Source organism: Triticum urartu, chromosome 6A (genome assembly GCF_056163025.1).
Source record: "Triticum urartu cultivar PI428250 chromosome 6A, HENAU_Tu73, whole genome shotgun sequence".
NCBI lineage: Eukaryota > Viridiplantae > Streptophyta > Magnoliopsida > Poales > Poaceae > Triticum > Triticum urartu.
The window spans coordinates 40,119,208-40,139,361 of record NC_141878.1 but is presented as its reverse complement, the minus strand read 5'-3'; the positions used below and the strand labels follow the sequence as shown (position 1 = coordinate 40,139,361).

Below are 20,154 nucleotides of genomic sequence, written 5' to 3'. Positions count from 1 at the left end.
GTACGTGCAAGCTAGCAGGTAGGCAGCTCGATCGATTCATCTGAATCAGTGCATGCAAGCTAGCTAAAGAAGACGATGGGTTGATTTATTTGTAGCAGAACAAGCAGTCAACTTGAGAAACAACTTATGAATTTCCTTTGGACCGGTTGTTGCCTCGCGTAGTGAGCATTTTGCCACTGTAGGCATCTCTTTTAATTTGTAAAGAAAATGGATACACCAAAAATTTGTATAACAGTTCATTGAATTTTGGACATCAAAACACAGAATTTTAACAGCAACAAACAGCATGTATCACATCCACAAGTCAAACATGAGTTCATATCATCATTGAACGACATGATTACAAACTTGCAATGGCATTTCATAGTTCATAACAATTGCAAGTTCCAACATAACACAAATGAGTGGTTTCAAACATACACGAATGAATGGTTCATCTTCAAACTTGCAATGACAATATGCAAGTCCAGCATTAACACAAATGCAAAAGTAGCATCCACATGAGAAGATCTCTTTGACATCCATCTCCAAAATAGCAAGAGCAACATCCACATGTCTACAATCAAGAAAAGAGACGTCCACATAAACATATTGGGTATCATATGACAAGTATGGTGAAACATGTAGGGATAGTAGTTACCAGTTGTTCATCTTGCCACACTTTAGGAGGGTAGCTTTATGGTCTCAACATCCTCATCCTCATCCTCCCTCGGCTACATAGCCAAATTTTCACATCACATATGACAAACAAAATACAAAGAAAATTTAAAGAGAAAATAGCAAACATACCAACACATTCAAGTCGATGTGTGAACCCTTGATATAACTTGCACTACAAACCAAGGCCTCCACCGTAGAGGGTTTCAGAGAACTCCTATAGTCATCTAATACAACACAAGTTGAAAAATGTTAGTTCGAGTGTGAGAAGTTGACAATTTCATATCCAAAGTTTAAAAGGATAAGTTGACATACCTAAAATCCTTCCGGTAGTGCTAAAGGTTGATTCCGATGAGACAGAGGTAGCCGGGATAGTGAGGAACTTTTTTGCTATCTTTGCCATCATTGGGTACCTAGGAGCATGTACCTTCCACCAGCCAAGAAGATCAAGAGGAACTGTGGGAGGCTCACATTTATCCTCTAGATAATTTCTAAGCTCACTCTTTGATATTTGTGTTGAACGGGCCGATAAGAAGGACTCATACCCAGCTTGAATTGGAATGCTGGATGCACTTACTTCTGCTCCACCTCTATTATCTTGGGCCACACATTTGTCATACAAGGTCTCCAACTCTTCCATTACAAGGTCGAACTCATGTTTACATCTCATCGGTCCATAAAGTTCTCCAAAGGCCCACTCTATGTAATTCATCTTGTACCTTGTATCAAAGATGGTAGCAAGCATATGAGTTAACAGCAAGCATATGTTCAAATTCTCATGTATATTCAACTTCTATATGAGCATAGGAGTAAAAACAGCAAGCATTTGTTCAAAAACAGCAAGCATATGTTCAAATTCTCATCTATATTCAACTTCTATATGAGCATAGGAGTAAAAACAGCAAGCATTTGTTGAAAAACAGAAAGCATATGTACCTTGGATCAAACACGGTAGCAATCACCATGGCGTTGTTCTTTTCTTCCCAATATTTGTCAAACTTCTCCAACATTTCTTCGGCCATTACCCTATAGTGTTCACTTGTACTTTTCATTGCCTCTTTGATTGCAACCTTGACGCCAACAATGTGTAAGTAGAAGATGTTTGAAGTAGGATATAAGCTGCCTGAAAATGCGGTCGTCACCACAGCCAAACTCTTAAGCAATGGAGCAATAAGGTCATACATATCCCACTCTGCTTCTAATGGCGCCCAAGCATAGTTGGCATCGGAACCCGCATGAGAGGTCTGTTGGGGAACGTAGCAATAATTCAAAATTTTCCTACGTGTCACCAAGATCAATCTATGGAGTCATCTAGCAAAGAGGGAGGAGTGGATCTACATACCCTTGTAGATCGCGCGCGGAAGCGTTCAAGAGAACGGGGTTGATGGAGTCGTACTCGTCGTGATCCAATTCACGATGATCCTAGCGCCGAACGGACGGCACCTCCGCGTTCAACACACGTACGGAGCAGCGACGTCTCCTCCTTCTTGATCCAGCAAGGGGGAAGGAGAGGTTTATGGAAGATGGCTCCAACAGCAGCACGACGGCGTGGTGGTGGTGGAGCTGCAGTACTCCGGCAGGGCTTCGCCAAGCACTATGGAGGAGGAGGAGGTGTTGGAGAGGGAGAGGGAGGCACCAAAGGCAAGGGTGAGAGGTCCTCCCTTCCCCCCACTATATATAGGGGGCCTAGGGAGGGGGGGGGGGGGCGCCGGCCCTAGGAGATCCAATCTCCTAGGGGGGGCGGCGGCCAAGGGAGGAATCCCTCCTCCCCAAGGCACCTAGGAGGTGCCTTCCCCTTCTAGGACTCTTCCTTTAGGGTTTCCCCCACCCTAGGCGCATGGGCCCTAGGGGGAAGTGGCGCCCCAGCCCACTTTGGGCTGGATCCCTTCCCACTTCAGCCCATGGGGCCCTCCGGGATAGGTGGCCCCACCCGGTGGACCCCCGGGACCCTTTCGGTGGTCCCGGTACAATACCGGTGACCCCGAAACTTGTCCCGATGGCCGAAATAGCACTTCCTATATATAATTCTTTACCTCCGGACCATTCCGGAACTCCTCGTGACGTCCGGGATCTCATCCGGGACTCCGAACAACATTCGGGTTACTGCATATACATATCCCTACAACCCTAGCGTCACCAAACCTTAAGTGTGTAGACCCTACGGGTTTGGGAACCATGTAGACATGACCGAGACGTTCTCCGGTCAATAACCAACAGCGGGATCTGGATACCCATGTTGGCTCCCACATGTTCCACGATGATCTTATCGGATGAACCATGATGTCAAGGACTTAATCAATCCCGTATGCAATTCCCTTTGTCTATCGGTACGATACTTGCCCGAGATTCGATCGTTGGTATCCTGATACCTTGTTCAATCTCGTTACCGGCAAGTCTCTTTACTCGTTCCGTAACACATCATCCCGTGATCAAATCCTTGATCACATTGTGCACATTATGATGATGTCCTACCGAGTGGGCCCAGAGATACCTCTCCGTTTACACGGAGTGACAAATCCCAGTCTCGATTCGTGCCAACCCAACAGACACTTTCGGAGATACCTGTAGTGTACCTTTATAGCCACCCAGTTACGTTGTGACGTTTGGCACACCCAAAGCACTCCTACGGTATCCTGGAGTTGCACAATCTCATGGTCTAAGGAAATGATACTTGACATTAGAAAAGCTTTAGCATACGAACTACATGATCTTGTGCTAGGCTTAGGATTGGGTCTTCGTCCATCACATCATTCTCCTAATGATGTGATCCCGTTATCAATGACATCCAATGTCCATGGTCAGGAAACCGTAACCATCTATTGATCAACGAGCTAGTCAACTAGAGGCTTACTAGGGACATGGTGTTGTCTATGTATCCACACATGTATCTGAGTTTCCTATCAATACAATTCTAGCATGGATAATAAACGATTATCATGAACAAGGAAATATAATAATAACTAATTTATTATTGCCTCTAGGGCATATTTCCAACAGTCTCCCACTTGCACTAGAGTCAATAATCCAGTTCACATCAATATGTGATTAACACTCAAGGTCACATCCCCATGTGACTAACACCCAAAGAGTTTACTAGAGTCAATAATCTAATTCACATTACCATGTGATTAACACTCGATGAGTTCTGGGTTTGATCATGTTATGCTTGTGAGAGATGTTATAGTCAACGGGTCTGAATCTTTCAGATCCGTATGTACTTCACAAATTTCTATGTCATCTTGTAGATGCAACTACTACGCTACATTTGGAGCTATTCCAAATAACTGTTCTACTATACGAATCCAGTTTACTACTCAGAATAATCTGGATTAGTGTCAAAGTTTGCATCGGCGTAACCCTTTATGACGAACTCTTTTACCACCTCCATAACCAAGAAACATATCCTTATTCCTCTAAGGATAATTTAGACCGCTATCTGGTGATCTACTCCTAGATTACCTTTGTACCCTCTTGCCAGATATGTGGCAAGGCACACATCAGGTGCGGTACTCAGCATGGCATACCGTATAGAGCCTATGACAAAAGCATAGGGGACGACCTTCGTCCTTCCTCTTTCTTCTGCCGTGGTCGAGCTTTAAGTCTTAACTTCATACCTTACAACTCAGGCAAGAACTCCTTCTTTGACTGATCCATCTTGAACACCTTCAAGATCATGTCAAGGTATGTGCTCATTTGAAAGTACCATTAAGCGTTTTGATCTATCCTTATAGATCTTGATGCTCAATGTTCAAGTAGCTTAATCCAGGCTTTCCATTGAAAAATACTTTCCAAATAACCCTATATGCTTTCCAGAAATTGTACGTCATTTCTGATCAACAATATGTACTCATCAGAAATTCTATAGTGCTCCCACTCACTTCTTTGGAAATACAAGTTTCTCATAAACTTTGTATAAACTCAAAATCTTTGATCATCTCATCAAAGCGTACATTCCAACTCCGAGATGCTTACTCCAGTCCTTAGAAGGATTGCTGGAGCTGCATACTTATTAGCATCTTTCAGGATTGACAAAACCTTCCGGTTGTATCACATACAACCTTTCCTCAAGAAAAATCGTCGAGGAAACAATGTTTTGACATCCTATCTGCAAGATTTCATAAATAATGCAGTAATCGCTAATATAATTCCAACAGACTCTTAGCATCGCTACGAGTGAGAAAGTCTCATCGTAGTCAACTCCTTGAACTTGTCGGAAAACATCTTAATGACAAGTCGAGCTTTCTTAATGGTGATACTTACCATCATTGTCCGTCTTCCTTTTAAAATCCATATGTACCTAACAGCCTTACGACCATCAAGTGGTTCTTCCAAAGTCTACACTTTGTTTTCATACATGGATCCTCTCTCGGATTATATGGCCTCGAGCCATTTTGGAATCCAGGCCCACGACCGCTTCTCCATAGCTCGTAGGTTCATTGTTGTCTAGCAACATGACTTCCAAGACAGGATTACGTACCACTCTGAAGTAGTACGCATCCTTGTCATCCCACGAGGTTTGGTAGTGACTTGATCTGAAGTTTCATGATCACTATCATAAGCTTCCACTTCAATTGGTGTAGGTGCCACAGGAACAACTTCCTGTGCCCTGCCACACACTAGTTGAAGAGACGGTTCAATAACCTCATCAAGTCTCCACCATCCTCCCACTCAATTCTTTCGAGAGAAACTTTTTCTCGAGAAAGGACCCGATTCTAGAAACAATCCCTTATTGCTTTCGGATCTGAGACAGAAGGTATACCCAACTGTTTTGGGTGTCCTATGAAGATGCATTTATCCGCTTTGGGTTCGAGCTTATCAGCCTGAAACTTTTTCACATAAGCGTCGCAGCCCCAAACTTTTAATAAATGACAGCTTAGGTTTCCCTAAACCATAGTTCATACGGTGTCATCTCATCGGAATTACGTGGTGCCCCTTTTAAAGTGAATGTGGTTGTCTCTAATGCCTAACCCATAAACTATTGTGGTAATTTGATAAGAGACATCATGGTATGCATCATATCCAATAGGGTGCAGTTATGATGTTCGGACACACCATCACACTATGGTGTTCCAGGCTGTATTAGTTGTGAAACAATTTCCACAATGTCTTAATTCTGTGCCAAACTCGTAATTCAGATATTCATCTCTATGATCATATCATAGATCTTTTATCCTCTTGTCACGACAATCTTTCAACTTCACCCTGAAATTACTTGAACCTTTCAATAATTCAGACTCGTGATTCATCAAGTAAATATACTCAACATCTACTCAAATCATTTGTGAAGTAAGAACATAACAATATCCACTACACGCCTCAGCACTCATTGGACTGCACACATCAAAATGTATTACTTCCAACAAGTTGCTTTCTAGTTCCATTTTACTGAAAACGAGGCTTTCAGTCATCTTGCCCATGTGGTATGATTTGCATGTCTCAAGTGATTCAAAATCAAGTGAGTCCAAACGATCCATCTGTATAGAGTTTCTTCATGCATATCTACCAACAAACATGGTTCGCATGTCTCAATCCTTTCAAAAATGAGTGAGTCCAAAGATCCATCAACATGGAACTTCTTCATGCATTTTATACCGATATGACTTAAGTGGTAGTGCCACAAGTAGGTGGTACTATCATTACTATCTTATATCTTTTGGCATGAACATGTGTATCACTATGATCAAGATTCAATGAACCATTCATTTTAGGTGCAAGACCATTGAAGGTATTATTCAAATAAACAGAGTAACCGTTATTCTCCTTAAATGAATAGCCGTATTGCGATAGACATAATCCAATCATGTCTATGCTCAATGCAAACACCAATCTCGATGGTAGAGGGAGCGTGCGATGCTTGATCATATCAACATTGGAAACACTTCCAACACATATCGTCAGCTCACCTTTAGCTAGTCTCCGTTTATTCCATAGCTTTTATTTCGAGTTACTAACACTTAGCAACCGAACCGGTATCTAAGACCCTGGTGCTACAAGGAGTACTAGTAAAGTACACATCAACACAATGTATATCCAATATACTTCTATCGACCTTGCCAGCCTTCTCATCTACCAAGTATCTAGGGTAATTCTGCTCCAATGGATGTTTCCCTTATTACAGAAGCACTTAGTCTCGGGTTTGGGTTCAACCTTGGGTTTCTTCACTAGAGCAGCAGCTGAATTGCCGTTTCATGAAGTATCCCTTCTTGCCCTTGCCCTTCTTGAAACTAGTGGTTTCACCAACCATCAACAATTGATGCTCCTTCTTGATTTCTACTTTTGTGGTGTCAAACATCGCGAATATCTCAAGGATCATCATATATGTCCCTGATATATCATAGTTCATCACGAAGCTCTAGCAGCTTGGTGGTAATGACTTCAGAGAACCATCACTATTTCATCTGGAAGATCAACTCCCACTCGATTCAAGCGATTGTTGTACTCAGACAATCTGAGCACAAGTTCAAAAATTGAGCTTTTCTCCCTTAGTTTGCAGGCTAAGAAAATCGTCGGAGGTCTTATACCTCTTGACGTGGGCACGAGCCTGAAATCCCAATTTCAGCCCTCGAAACATCTCATATGTTTCGCGACGTTTCAAAACGTCTTCGGTGCCTCAACTCTAAGCCGTTTAACTGAACTATCACGTAGTTATCAAAATGTGTATGTCAGATGTTCGCAACATCCATAGACAACCTTCGAGGTTCAGCACACTGAGCGGTGCATTAAGGACATAAGCCTTCTATGAAGCAATGAGGACAAACCTCAGTTTACGGACCTAGTCCGCATAATTACTACTATCAACTTTCAACTAAATTTTCTCTAGGAACATATCTAAACAGTAGAACTGAAGCGCGAGCTACGACATAATTTGCGAAGACCTTTTGACTATGTTCAGGATAATTAAGTTCATCTTGTGAACTCCCACTCAGATAGACATCCCTCTAGTCATCTAAGTGATTACATGATCCGAGTCAACTAGGCCGTGTCCGATCATCACGTGAGACAGACTAGTCAACATCGGTGAACATCTTCATGTTGATCGTATCTACCATACGACTCATGCTCGACCTTTCGGTCTCTTGTGTTCCGAGGCCATGTCTGTACATGCTAGGCTCGTCAAGTCAACCTAAGTGTTTCACGTGTGTAAATCTGTCTTACACCCGTTGTATGTGAACGTTAGAATCTATCACACCCGATCATCACGTGGTGCTTCGAAACAACGAACTGTCGCAACGGTGCACAGTTAGGGGGAACACTTTCTTGAAATTATTATGAGGGATCATCTTATTTACTACCGTCGTTCTAAGCAAATAAGAAGTATAAACATGATAAACATCACATGCAATCAAATAGTGACATGATATGGCCATCATCACTTTGCTCCTCTTGATCTCCATCTTCGGGGCTCCATGATCATCATCGTCACCGGCATGACACCATGATCTCCATCATCATGATCTCCATCATCGTGTCTTCATGAAGTTGTCTCGTCAACTATTACTTCTACTACTACAGCTAACGGTTAGCAATAAAGTAAAGTAATTACATGACGTTTATGTTGACATGCAGGTCATAAATAAATTAAGACAACTCCTATGGCTCCTGCCGGTTGTCATACTCATCGACATGCAAGTCGTTTCCTATTACAAGAACATGATCAATCTCATACATCACATATATCATTCATCACATCCTTTTGGCCATATCACATCACATAGCATACCCTGCAAAAACAAGTTAGACGTCCTCTAATTGTTGTTTGCATGTTTTACGTGGCTACTATGGGTTTCTAGCAAGAACGTTTCTTACCTACGCAAAAACCACAACGTGATATGCCAATTGCTATTTACCCTTCATAAGGACCCTTTTCATCGAATCTGATCCGACTAAAGTGGGAGAGACAGACACCCGCTAGCCACCTTATGCAACTAGTGCATGCCAGTCGGTGGAACCAGTCTCATGTAAGAGTACGTGTAAGGTCGGTCCGGGCCGCTTCATCCCACAATGCCACCGAATCAAGATTGGACTAGTAACGGCAAGCATATTGAACAAAATCAATGCCCACAACTACTTTGTGTTCTACTCGTGCATAGAAACTACGCATAGACCTAGCTCATGATGCCACTGTTGGGGAACGTAGCAATAATTCAAAATTTTCCTACGTGTCACCAAGATCAATCTATGGAGTCATCTAGCAACGAGGGAGGAGTGGATCTACATATGCTTGTAGATCGCGCGCGGAAGCGTTCAAGAGAACGGGGTTGATGGAGTCGTACTCTTCGTGATCCAATTCACCGATGATCCTAGCGCCAAACGGACGGCACCTCCGCGTTCAACACACGTATGGAGCAGCGACGTCTCCTCCTTCTTGATCCAGCAAGGGGGAAGGAGAGGTTTATGGAAGATGGCTCCAACAGCAGCACGACGGCGTGGTGGTGGTGGAGCTGCAGTACTCCGGCAAGGCTTCGCCAAGCACTATGGAGGAGGAGGAGGTGTTGGAGAGGGAGAGGGAGGCACCAAAGGCAAGGGTGAGAGGTCCTCCCTTCCCCCCACTATATATAGGGGGCCTAGGGGGGGCGCCGGCCCTAGGAGATCCAATCTCCTAGGGAGGGCGGCGGCCAAGGGAGGAATCCCTCCTCCCCAAGGCACCTAGGAGGTGCCTTCCCCTTCTAGGACTCTTCCTTTAGGGTTTCCCCCACCCTAGGCGCATGGGCCCTAGGGGGAAGTGGCGCCCCAGCCCACTTTGGGCTGGATCCCTTCCCACTTCAGCCCATGGGGCCCTCCGGGATAGGTGGCCCCACCCGGTGGACCCCCGGGACCCTTTCGGTGGTCCCGGTACAATACCGGTGACCCCGAAACTTGTCCCGATGGCCGAAATAGCACTTCCTATATATAATTCTTTACCTCCGGACCATTCCGGAACTCCTCGTGACGTCCGGGATCTCATCCGGGACTCCGAACAACATTCGGGTTACTGCATATACATATCCCTACAACCCTAGCGTCACCAAACCTTAAGTGTGTAGACCCTACGGGTTCGGGAACCATGTAGACATGACCGAGACTTTCTCCGGTCAATAACCAACAACGGGATCTGGATACCCATGTTGGCTCCCACATGTTCCACGATGATCTTATCGGATGAACCACGATGTCAAGGACTTAATCAATCCCGTATGCAATTCCCTTTGTCTATCGGTACGATACTTGCCCGAGATTCGATCGTTGGTATCCCGATACCTTGTTCAATCTCGTTACCGGCAAGTCTCTTTACTCATTCTGTAACACATCATCCCGTGATCAACTCCTTGATCACATTGTGCACATTATGATGATGTCCTACCGAGTGGGCCCAGAGATACCTCTCCGTTTACACGGAGTGACAAATCCCAGTCTCGATTCGTGCCAACCCAACAAACACTTTCGGAGATACCTGTAGTGTACCTTTATAGCCACCCAGTTACGTTGTGACGTTTGGCACACCCAAAGCACTCCTACGGTATCCGGGAGTTGCACAATCTCATGGTCTAAGGAAATGATACTTGACATTAGAAAAGCTTTAGCATACGAACTACATGATCTTGTGCTAGGCTTAGGATTGGGTTTTCGTCCATCACATCATTCTCCTAATGATGTGATCCCGTTATCAATGACATCCAATGTCCATGGTCAGGAAACCGTAACCATCTATTGATCAACGAGCTAGTCAACTAGAGGCTTACTAGGGACATGGTGTTGTCTATGTATCCACACATGTATCTGAGTTTCCTATCAATACAATTCTAGCATGGATAATAAACGATTATCATGAACAAGGAAATATAATAATAACTAATTTATTATTGCCTCTAGGGCATATTTCCAACAAGGTCAAGGCTCCTTTGTATTTACGGGCAGTTTTAATCATCTTATAGGTTGAACTCCATCTTGTTTTGCAATGTAGGTGCAAACGCTTACCAACCGTGACACCTAAGCTTTTGCAAGTGTCAACAAATGCTTTGAGACGAGAAGGTGACCTCTTGAAATATTTCACCGTCTGTCTCAAGCTCTTTATCAAAGGGTCCAAGACCTCTGTCCCATCTTGCACCACCAAATTGAGGATGTGTGCACAACAACGGACGTGGAAATATTAGGCATCGAAGTCCGCACCTGCAAAAGAATAGGAGCATACAAGTTAAAAACAGCAAGCATACCTCTCATATGAGCATACAAGTCAAAAACAGCAAGCATATGTTCAACTCCACAAGCATATGTTCAAAAACAACAAGCATATGTTCAACTCCACAAGCATATGTTCAAAACAACAAGCATATGTTCAACTCCTTATCTATATTCAACTTCTATATGAGCATACAAGTCGAAAACAGCAAGCATATGTTGAAAAACAGCAAGCATACCTCTACGAACCAAGAACTTTGCCTTCAAAGCATCAACGGCACAATCATTGTTAGAAGCATTGTGAGTGTGACGGACGTGATTTTGTTCTCAATCTTCCATTCGGTCACACAAACATAGAGAGCATCAGCAATGACATTTCCAGAGTGAGGAGGATCCAACTCTATGAAAGCAAGCACACGAGTTTGCATCTTCCAATCCTCATCTATATAATGTGCAACCACACACATGTAAGATATGGTCTGATTACTTGTCCACAAATCCGTAGTTAAGCTAATGGAGTCCACACCCTTTAGGAGGGATTTAAGCACCTCTTTTTCTCTATGGAAAACCTGCATGCACTCACTTTTTATTACCTTCCTTCCAATGGGTTGATAATTTGGATTCATGCTCTTCATTAGAATATTGAACCACTTATGTTCAACCATTCTGAATGAATACTCATGCAGACATATCATCTTCGCAACAAGCTCTTTGATTATTCCTTGGTCATACTCAATGGAATGGTCCATTGTTGGAGCATTGGTTCTTCGGAAGAAAAGATTTGCTTGGATGGCTTCCTTAGCTTTCTTGTTCTTGTAATTCTTACACACTTTGTGATGCCTTCTAAGAGTTGAGGTGCTACCACCTTGTTTATATGCATATTCAGACTCACAATAATTGCAACATGCCTTCAACACAAGCTTTCCATGGTGCTTCTTTGATGGCCTCTTATCCTTATGAAAATGGACCCAAACTTTTGACGACGTCCTAACAGGAGCATTGGCTCTTGGCCTCTTGGTCTTTTTCTTGTTCCTTTCTCTTGCCTCCTCATCACTGGAAATAACATGCACAATTTCTTCATCGAACATATCATCACCTCCTTTGGCTTCTAGTTCAGCAGCTGATTCCTTGTACCCATCCGACGTATCCTCGTCGAAATCCGACATATAATAACCTCCAGGCGGGACAACAAATTCCTCGTATTCCTCATCGTCCTTGTCCTCCTCCTCCTGAATGCCCTCGTCCTCGTCCTCGTCCTCCTCCTCCTCTTCCTCCTCTGACACCTAACACACATGAGCACACAAATAAGAAAAAACAGTACCTATATGGATATATGTGAATATGGCTACATCCATCATCAAGTAAAACAATCATACCATAGTAGATGCATGAGCCATCTCGGAGTTGGTTGCGGAGCCGGAGGCAGCAGCTTCCGCAGCACGCACGCCAGCGCCGGTGCGGTTGGGGAGACGTGGAGGCGGCGGAGGGTGATTTTTTTACCCTACAAATCAAATCTGCGATTGGGGCATTGGTATAGTCTTTCGCCTTCTTAATCAGCTTCGGCGGCTTGCCCTTCTTCCGAACCGGCGGAGGCAGCGGCGATTCTTGCCTAATTAAGTAACTTAAGCTCTTCTCCTTTGCCTTCATCTTGCCCTTCTCCTTCTCCTTCCCAATCGCATTTTCCTTCTCATTCCCCTTCCCCTTCACCATTCTCTACAAAAAGAAGCACATTGTCATAAAAATAGCAACATCTATCTCTGCCTGATTCAGCCTATAACTCATCATTTCATCTGTAAGTGTAGATCTATCAACAATAAAGCAGCAACCTAAACATCTACCTCTACCTCATCACTTCATCGGTACAAGCAAGTGTACATCAATCATGAAATAAACAACAACCTATACCTAAAACAGAGGACAAACTACAGAGGATGAGATAGTCGAGGACGAGGTTACCTTAGTCCCTTCCTCTTCGTGGCGCTCGGCAAGGAACCAGGGGAGGCGGGACCGACGGCGTGCAGGTTGCGTCCCTGCTGCTTGATCTGCGTCACCAGCGTACTCGTGCTCCTCCAGCTTGGACAAGAGCAAGGTGACAATGGCGCGGTAGGAGAGATCAAGGTGGCGATGGAGATTGGAGAGGGACGGCCGGATGGGGCGAGGTCCGACGGCGCCGTCGCCTTTGACCTGGAGGTGGCGGCTCTGTCTTTGGTGTGCGGCGTGGGACTGGGAGGATACAATGGATCGACTGGGGGTGCGCCGTGCCCTAGCAATGAACAGGAGTTGGACTGTGGGGCGCCTGGGCCTTGGGCCGCCTCTCGGTCCGCTCGGTCAGCCCGGTTAAAAACGGGACCGGACCGGATGTGTTATCGGGCCGATATTCAGAGCTCGGACCGACCGAATTTTGTAGCGGTCCTGGACCATACGGTCCGGTCCTTAACGGGCCACGAGCAGGCCGAAAAGCCCGCTCGGCACGTCCAGGCTGAGTCGCGGGCGTGTGGCCAGACGTGGAGGGACTGCGAGGAGGTGATGCCCGTCGCGGCTGCGGCGGCACGAACTGGCTCGGGCTCGACCGGATCCTGGTCGTGGCGGGTTGTGGCACGGTGGATGTGCCTGCTGGAGTAACCCCATTCGTGCCGTCGAACTGATCAACTGTGGTAACCATGCAACAAATGGCAGTTCTACTGAATAAGCATTGAACTTGTAAGAAATCCATTAAATGTTTCACTACCGCTCACGCTGAATCATCCAGTAAAGAAATGAACTTGTACAAAGAAATCCATTAAACGTTGTAGACAGATACTCCTGGGTCTCCAACTTAACATTGTCTGAAACTAGTTCCCAGGCTATAGATAAACGGCAGTGGAGAAGGACTTGGAGATGATCTGCAGCAGTAGTTAGGCTTGGAGAAGATCGCAGCAATGGAGAGGCTTGGATGTCACATTAACAAAGTTGAACCAAACACGGTCTCAAACTTTTCCATCCAAACACGATAATCTGACATTGCTAGTCGGAATGTCACATTCCACCAAAAGGCATTCCCACATTTAACGATTACCAGGGATGCAACATTCATATATCCATCTAATTTTCTTGAACCCAAACACGAACGGCATGGATGCAACATGCATTAAAGCGTTTGCTTATTTTCTTTGTGATGTAAACACAGAGGAGTACATTTTCTAAAAATAATCCAATAGAAGTGATAAACCCAAACACTGAAATAAAAACTGCCGCCTTTCCATTGACAACAGACTATATTTCTGGACTCTACTAACTGGAGGTAAACATGATAAACTTAAGAGCCTTAGGACTGCTGCAGTCGATATACTGATGAATTAATATCCGAATTACAACGGTAAACTTAGGAAGTTAAATTGCAAGCGATAGATGTGTGCATATGAGAAACACACACGCTTGGATGAGGCATGAGAAAGTGTTGACCCATGAATCAATGGCACAGCTAGCTGAGATTGACTAACAGGAAGAGACAGCACCAGGTGACATAAGTGCCTGCTCGTCAGAGCAAATAGTGCCATATGCACCCTGGTGGCTCTGTCTTTCAGTTATAGCAGGCAACTCTATGCCATCCTCCAGGTATTTCATTGCATCCTTCATGTAAGGACGTTGTTGCCCAACTGGGTGGGAGCACCCGAGTCCCAGGAAAATCAGGCGCTGCATCTCTGTCCTATTGTAGTCTCCATTTAATTTGTCATCAGCGACATTCTCCACAAACTGGGCTTCAGTTCCGGTGCTCCTCAGCTCCTCCAGCTGGATTTGCTCCCTGGGCTTCTTTCCACATGCAATCTCTAGTAGAACAATTCCGAAGCTGTAGACGTCGGACCTACAGTTGTACTCTACTTCCCCATCTTTAATGCATTGTGGATCCATGTACCCCAACGTCCCGATAGCAGTTGTCATCAGCATGGTACTATCCTTGCCAGTGATCCTCGATAGCCCGAAGTCACCAAGCTTGGGGTTGAACTCATCGTCCAAGAGTATGTTGCTTGGCTTGATATCTCTGTGCAAGATGCACCTCTTGCATCCGTGGTGGAGATAAGTTGTGGCAGAACCTATCCCCTTCGCTATTTTGTACCTGTTAAATTAATATAACTAAAAGTATAAAGCAACGTTTTTAACCCAATGTGCTCCTTACATATGTTAACATGTGGAGTACAAGAAGCTGAAATATATTGTTATATCATAACTATGGTTAAAGCCATAGACCATAGAGTGTCACTCTATACCAGGTAATATAGAATGATTACTCTTGGTAGCAATTCATTTTAGCTGCTCCAAATTAAGGTGCATGTTCTACAAGTTCGAGGAGAAAAAAGAAAAGGTACGAACAATACATGCATACCTCTTCTCCCATGGTAGAACATTCTTCAGGTGGTACTCCAGGTCGCCATTAGGTACCAATTCATATACAAGCAAACGTTTAACCTTTTGCCGACAACCGCAACAGCAGAAACCGATACAGGCTGAGTTGTCTCGGCTGCAGCACCAACCTTTCAGCTCGACTAGATTCATGTGCCTCGTTGCACTAATCGTCTTGAGTTCGCCGCTGAAATCCCTTCCTTCAGTCTGCTTTATTTTTTTCACAGCAACTTCTAATTGCCTGCCTTCCTTGTCCTTGTAACACCCCTTATATACAGCACCAAAGGCACCGACTCCAAGCTTGCTTTTCTCCGAGAAATCGTTCGTTGCCCTGGCCAACTCGCTGTGCTCAAATCGCCCAAGGCCGGTTGTTCCCAACACGAAGGAATCGCTTTTGAATCTCCACCTACGATGTGAAAAACCTGACATTGCGCACCAAAGCAGGGCTACCAAGTACAGAACAGATAGTATACTCCATGTGATGACATACTCTCCGCTACCTGTTCAAGGATGGACCATGCTGGTTAAATATTGTTGAAGTTACTCTCCTCAAGGTGCACATCTTCAAAGCAATACATCAATTCGCAAAAAAAAAACAATAAATCAAATTTGCACTGAATTTCCTGGAGTCATGGCACTGTGTTGTTTTTTTCGAGAAGGAGGTTAAACCCCCAGCCTCTGCATCAATGTGATGCACACAACCATTTTTATTAATTATTAAGCAGAGCAGAGTACAAACAAAAGACAAGCACTGTCCGAGCCATTACAACGAGAGTTATGGTTAGTGAGGGCCTCTTTATTTAGAGAGAATTTCAACACTTTTTCGAAAATGAAGGAACATTAATTGCAGGACTGTAAATTTAGAAATCTTCATCTACATGAGCCTTTCTGTTGAGTTTATGGGATGTCAATGCATACGACTCTTCTTTAACGATTTCTGTTCAGTTTCATAGGAAAATATTCACTAATTGGATATCCTTAAAAGTAATTTAAACCTATTGAAAGCCTTTTTTGTGTGCGGCGTGGGCGCAGATTTCCTGTAGACTGTGCCAGACAACTTCTTTTGCTTGCTCTTGTGTTTTAAAATTCCTAAGCAAAGTGACCATAAAAGGCCATCTATAAGGTAACAAGAATACGTGACCCTTTTCGGTCCACAAAAATATGATGATTTGGGACACAAAACGGTCTCCAACTTACAACTCTGACCATTATTTAACGTTATAATATGATTATAGAACTAAATAAAATTGTGATATCATGGATCTACTGCTTAGGGAAAAATATACACATTTGAATGTAAGTACGTCAAAACATATTGATAGTCAAAAGTTTCAAAGTTGTTTTACACATTGAATTGATAGTCAAGTTTTAAAAGTTTGATTAGACCCGTTTCAAATGCACCAACGTTTTTGGACTCGAGGGAGTAATTAATAACTAAATAACTCGATCAAGATCCACTTCTGCCATCCCTATCCACAAGTACTACTCTGACGCGCATCCCTTGCCCTTTCCCAACCTAAGTCATACCAGTCCAACATCCACGGCCAAGCCATTACCATCAACCGCAACTAGAATTTACACATGATCTTTGAGAATTTTAGAGTGTGCCAAGACAAAGCTGAGCACAAAATACAAGGTCTTGACAACACCTGGATGCAGCACAATTACATAACCTAAATGTTTCCATGTCCTCCATGCAAAACGGCAGCACAAACCTGCAGGTCTTCATCAAGCAAGTCCTCTTTGCTTCTTCTAAAGTTTCACATATTCTCTAGAATATCTTACCATATATTATGATTATTGTATGCAGCATGGCATGGTCTAGCCAGCATTTTGTCATGGTATTTTTTTTGGCGGAGCTAAATGTTGTTGGTATTTGCCGACTTAAGCATTATAATCCTACTAAATTATCAAAAAGCAATGGGCACTTTCAGTGTTAAATGCAATAGTAAGGCCATGACTAACGGACATTATCAAATTATTGGAAAAATCATTTTCTATGCTATACAGAAATATAGCAATTGACATTTAAATCAAAGTGTATCGTTATTGTAATTGAAAACAATATTCATGCAAAAAAATTGTAGGATCACGAGCATATGGGGTTTTCTACCTGATCCGCCAGTGCCTCCTGATCCCTTATTGTCGCCTGATCCGCCAGTGCCCCCTGATCCCTTATTGTCCACTGATCCACCAGTGCCCCCTGATCCCTTATTGTCCACTGATCCGCCAGTGCCCCCTGACCCCTTATTGTCCACTGGTCCGCTAGTGTCACCTGATCCGCTAGTGTCCCTTGATCCGCTAGTGTCCCCAAATCCACTATTGTCCACAGATCCGCTAGTGCCCCCTGGTCCGCTAGTGCCCCCTGGTCCGCTATTGTCCCCTGATCCGCTAGTGTTCCCTGATCCACTATTGTCCCCTGATCCACTAGTGTCCCCTGATCCACTAGTGTCCCCTGATCCGCTATTTTCCCCTGATTCGCTATTTTCCCCTGATCCACTAGTGTCCCCTGATCCGCTATCGTCCACTGATCCGCTAGTGGGGACTGACTCCTTGGTCACTCGGCTTAGCTTTATTTGTGTTGCTAGTGGGCCAATACCTATATATACAAGAAAAGGCCAAATAAAGTAATAAATTATAAATGCTAAATTCATACTAATAGCATAAATATTTAAACACTCTATGAAATGTCTTGATTTTGAGAACTTAAGAATTATCACTCATATTGGAGTCTGGCCATCAGGCCATGGGGATCATTGAAAAATAAATAGGCAAGTTAAGGAACGTGACTGACTTAGATGTGAGATTTATACGAGAGATGGTAGGCTGTTGAAAATTTTGGCTGGAGCAAAAATTCATGTTATTTGGTGGGCAATGGAGGTATTTTAGTAAACTTTACTAGTGAGATGTAAGATGTACATGACAGAGGTCTAAACTCCACTACCTTTTTTTTTTACAAAAGAGTTACACCATGACAACTTGGACATCCTATTTCTAATTTTTGACAGTTTGAACCACAATTGATCTGAATACTCTACTTTGAAGCACATTTCATATTTAGGGAGACCTGGTGATACAAATAGTGAATATTCCACATCTACTGAATGTTGAGAAATAATCCTACTCCGTTTTAGAAACATTCCACATTTGAACTGAATATGTGAGTTAAATTTGGTTCAAAGTGGAATATTCAGTTTGAAATGTGGTTCAAACTGTCAAATTTAGAAATATTCATCCATGTTATCAATTTAACAAATAGCTGGTCCAAAATATAATTTACCTAGCCAAAATAACAATCTTTTTGTTCCTTTTCTTTAATAATAAAAAAATATTTTCACTCCTTTTCCAAAATAGGTTTTGACATGGCCTATGAGATGTGTCGCTTTTATTGCTATTTTTCCTAAATATGCTGAAGAAAAATTGCGAGACAATGACCATGAAACTACTTCACGATGAATCTAATTTTTTTTATGTATATTCATGATCAAAGTTAGAAAAAAATCAAACACTTATTATGTCAATCCATTTTGGGACTTTTTTGGAAAAGGGGAAGACACCGGCAATCCATTTTGGGAGTATATATTAGTATCATTTTTTCTGCCAGATAATTCTTTCAAGTATTCTGAATTAGAAAATTAGGGCGTTGCATACAGATATACCTGCGTGAGTTGCAAGAGTTGAGTTGAAGGACCATGACAGTATCTGATGGAGCTGGAAGGATTCACCGGTGGCCGCAGAAAACCCAATTGCCACCTCCGACGGTAGCAAGGACGTGACGGGATCTGGCAACATGGTGCTTACCTCAACAGGGCCGACAGAAGGACGGTCATCAAACTGCAGGGAGGCGACAAGCATCTTGGTATTGCTGTCAAAGGTGATGGACGCCGTCATAGACCCGTTCAAGCTGAAGGTGGGCAAGCCTGTCGTGTTAACCGACTGACTAACAGTGTTGATGTCGATGCCGATATGGTCCTGGGTGCCCCTTGGATCCCAGGTGTTGCTCAATGTGTCGAACTCAACGGCGATGAACCGGTCTGTGCCATAGGCTTGGCTCAGGCCGTCATTACCAGGGAGACCAAGGTTGCCCCCACTGCCGCTTGAGTCCGGCGGCAATCTTGAAGGGTAGCTGGAGAGGAAGAAAGCCATGCCACCCTCGTTGCCGCCAGCGGAGTTGAGCCCCATCGCGAAGGTGAACTGCGTGGTGAAGTTCGACACCTCACCGGTGATACTGTCATAGAAGGGCACCGGGTGAGCGTACACCATCCGCCCCGTGCAGTCGCCGTAGGGGTTTCTCTGCGTGAGGGAGTAGCAGGTCAGGTCGACTAGCTTCCCGTGCTGGGCCGCATCGCCCTCGAGTTGGAGGTCTTCTAAGCGGGAGGTGGATATGGTGGAGAAGTCGAAGCTGAAGGAGAACGGCGAGTTGGCAGCTGCTGCGACATGCCAAGGAGCATTACTCGACATGACAAGGAGGACGCAGCCAGCGTAAAGGAATAGGAGAAGCTGCGGCGTGCTGCTTCTTGCAGCAGAGACCATCAACATAGTGGAACTTGGAAGTGATAGTCCCGCCAGGGCCGGCCCTGGGCCATGGCGACGAGTGCGACGGCCTAGGGCCCAGCCTCAGCAGGGGCCCATATATCTCAAGAAAAATAGACTACTAGTACACAAGAGAAGCAGGCCTGACCCATAAAGAAGGAAACAAGTCACGCACGAACAGCAAATCTTTATCCTCAACTCAAAAAAAAGAAGCAAATCTTTATCCTTCGCTGGCTCCTTGAATCACACCCTCGTTCATCTCCCATTCTCCATCTTCTTTCCCAATTAATTGCCCCAAGTTCCTAAGAGGCCAGGCCCCAATTCCCAAAGCTAATCAATGAATTTCTTTGGTTCCTCGCGTCCTATAAACAGCCCCAAGAAACCCGGCGGACGGAGGCCAGCCGGCGACACACTCTAGTCCTGGGCCCCTGG

The 20,154-nt window shown here is 44.2% G+C and overlaps 1 protein-coding gene and 1 pseudogene across 1 annotated transcript; both read right to left on the bottom strand.

The window, feature by feature from the left end:
* Positions 1-647: 647 nt before the first annotated feature.
* On the bottom strand, positions 648-12,077 carry LOC125516456 (zinc finger BED domain-containing protein RICESLEEPER 2-like; annotated as a pseudogene).
* Positions 12,078-12,169: 92 nt separating this feature from the next.
* On the bottom strand, positions 12,170-19,728 carry LOC125516349 (L-type lectin-domain containing receptor kinase IX.2-like). The gene is made up of 8 exons (XM_087529654.1): positions 18,853-19,728; positions 18,470-18,501; positions 15,173-15,661; positions 14,292-14,905; positions 13,368-13,461; positions 12,769-13,057; positions 12,358-12,525; positions 12,170-12,313 (listed from the first exon to the last, which is right to left on the bottom strand). Exons 1-8 carry the CDS (start codon positions 19,726-19,728, stop codon positions 12,170-12,172), a joined length of 2,706 nt encoding a protein of 901 aa, XP_087385780.1.
* Positions 19,729-20,154: the final 426 nt, after the last annotated feature.